Genomic DNA, 2680 nt, shown 5'->3' with positions numbered 1-2680 from the left:
CTAAAAAGAGACTCCATCAGCTTATGTATTCCAACTCTAGAATAGATTTTTTTTTTTTTATTTTTTATTTTTTTAATTCTATAAATTGTGCAACTCTACAAGTAGAGTTATACTATCCACTTATCTATTTTATTTTTTATTTTTATTCTTTATCTCCACCTTTTTTTGCCTTTTTTTTTTTTTTTTCCTTTTCCTTCCATGGAGTTCCATGACTCCACGTTCTTCCTTTTGTTTCTTTCTTTATAGTGGAGATCTAAAGGAAAGTGTGTGAAGTAGTGAAGTTATCAAGCGGAACCCACGTGAAAAAAAAATAATAAAAAATAATAAAAAATAATATAGAATAAAGAATAAATAATTGAATATATAGTGTATTTTAAAATTCACTAACTAAATTAAATAAAATAAATTTTAATTAATTATTTTAGATTGAGATATATATAAGTTATTGAGAATACTCTAACCGCTCCGGTTAAAACCGGAGAGATGGAGTCCCCAAAATCCTACGGTAAGGCAAGTTCGTACGAAGCAGCAGAGGGTGCTTGCCACGTGCAGTACACGGGTTCGACGATAGTATTCTAATCCACTATGCCGTACTCTACCGTAACTACGTCAGACTTTGTCAATGTACAATCATTAATTTAAGGCACGTTACGTGTCCAATCTTGCAGTTTCGACGAAGCAACGTGGGTGATCTCAGATTCTTGCTTTTGTTTGAAATCTTCATTCTTCGCAACGATTACAGAACTTTCACCCGCTATTAGATACCTGACTGCCCAATCAAAACGCAGTATTCTCATCCAAGTCAAACACAACCTTCAAAATACGTTATGTACACATCTTAATCTCACCACCGTCTAAATCTTGCCGCAGGCACATATCATCTGGCCGTTCCTTCATCTGACTTTTGACTTTTCGCTCTCACTCTCTCTCTCTCTCTGGCTATTTAACGCTCTCATGTCCTTCACACAATAACTTACCAACCAGCTCATAGCCCTGCCATTTTCTTCTCTTCCGTGCAGCCCTTCTGACCCTTTCGGCTCTCTTTTGTTCTTTTTGGGGGGCTTAATCATTGAGAGCTCCCTACAAAGGACTACCAAATCCAACACCCATAAATTTGTTTCCTGGAGTTTCGGATGAAATACTCTCTCCGGAATAGCGATTTCTGCCATGTCAAACATACCCACATCGCTCTCTGAAGTCTGCCTCGCCCTTTTCCGCCTCACCATGTCCGTCGCCGACCCGTGGCCCTTTTCTTGAACACCACCGCACCCTCACGAAGCCCCGCTCCTTTCGGCGAAAACCCCATTTCGTTTCACTCAACAAAACACAGACATGAGAAAGATCAGAGGCTTCAAGCTCGGAAAACGGCTGGTCCGGGCCTCCAAGTGGCTCCTCCGCAAAGTACGGGCCCGACCCGGATACCGCCGGATAAACCCGCCGTCGAGCAAGCCCAAGCCCATCTCGAAACTCATCACCTGGGGCCGGCGGTTGACAAACGGAGCGAAAACTCTGTGCTGCAGAAAACCGGGGTCGTGTTATGTACCCGTGGGCTACGAGTCGCTGGATAGGGAGAAGAAGGTGGCGGTACCGAAGGGACACCTGGCCGTGTACGTGGGGCAACAAGATGGCGGCTTTCACAGAGTTTTGGTGCCGGTGATTTACTTTAACCATCCCTTGTTTGGTGAGCTTCTAAGGGAGGCTGAGGAGGAGTATGGGCATCAGCACCAGGGCGGGATCACTATCCCCTGCCAGATCTCGGATTTCGAGAGGGTCAAGACCCGGATCGCAGCAGCCGGGTCGCGTGGTGTTGGTGGTCGGATGCTGACGTGGAAGCGTCGCTATTGAGAGAGGGGGGAGAGAGTAGGTGGTGGTGGACGATGAATTATGATGATGATGACGATAAAAGATTCGGAAACGATTATGTCCTAGATTAATTTGGTAGTGGGTTTGCTTTTTCTTTTTTCCTTTTGATCTTTTAGACTTTTTGTATCTTTCTTCGATTTTCTAAATGTTTTCTGATATTGATTCATGGTGTAATGGAGACGTGGAGTAGTAAATTTTAGATGTAAATCAGTAAATACATTAAAGGATTTTTTTTTGTTTGTCTTCTTTATCTTTTTTTAATTTTGTTTTTATGTCTTCTTGCAAAAATTTTTAAAATATCTATGTGTTTATTTTTTAAAAATAATTTATAAAATTTTTTAAAGATTCAAATTCGAATAAATTCTGACCAGCATTTTTTTTATTTTTAAAAAAAAATTAGGGATATTTTGAGTACTCCGTTATGATTTGTTAAATTCTAACGGAATACCTTTAAGTAAGACGTTTGAAAACTTGAATATCTCAATTTGAGTCGTTTGCTAGTTCAATACCCTTATCTTAAAACAACATATAATTTAATACCCTTTTGTGAAGTTATTCATTATTTTTTTTAATTATTATTATTATTGTGCAAATGATACATGACCTAGGATAAAGTGTCCATGTTTAATTAGTTAAACCACTTCTTTTAATCTACTATGATGTTGAGTTATCGTCTGACTGACGTGTTTTAAATTATTTTTATTTTAAGCGGTTAATATGATTATGTTAATCCGCATAAAATGAGTGTAAAAATTAACATTTGTAGCATAGTTAAACATGTGAAGCAACTTTTCTTTTTAGAGATTAATTGCAATGA

General features: G+C 38.7%; 1 protein-coding gene across 1 annotated transcript; it reads left to right on the top strand.

The window, feature by feature from the left end:
- The first annotated feature begins 956 nt into the window (after positions 1-956).
- LOC133879756 (auxin-responsive protein SAUR36-like) lies at positions 957-2098 on the top strand. Its single transcript, XM_062318521.1, has one exon. The coding sequence runs from the start codon at positions 1333-1335 to the stop codon at positions 1843-1845; it is 513 nt and encodes a 170-aa protein (XP_062174505.1). The 5' UTR covers positions 957-1332; the 3' UTR covers positions 1846-2098.
- Positions 2099-2680: the final 582 nt, after the last annotated feature.

This window comes from Alnus glutinosa, chromosome 10 (assembly GCF_958979055.1).
Source record: "Alnus glutinosa chromosome 10, dhAlnGlut1.1, whole genome shotgun sequence".
Taxonomy (NCBI): Eukaryota; Viridiplantae; Streptophyta; class Magnoliopsida; order Fagales; family Betulaceae; genus Alnus; species Alnus glutinosa.
The sequence above is the reverse complement of the archived record's forward strand: the minus strand, read 5'-3'. Positions and strand labels throughout refer to the sequence as shown.

Excerpts from the sequence above, each read along its gene's own strand:
- LOC133879756 (XM_062318521.1), top strand. The coding sequence starts at position 1,333 with ATGAGAAAGATCAGAGGCTTCAAGCTCGGAAAACGGCTGGTCCGGGCC.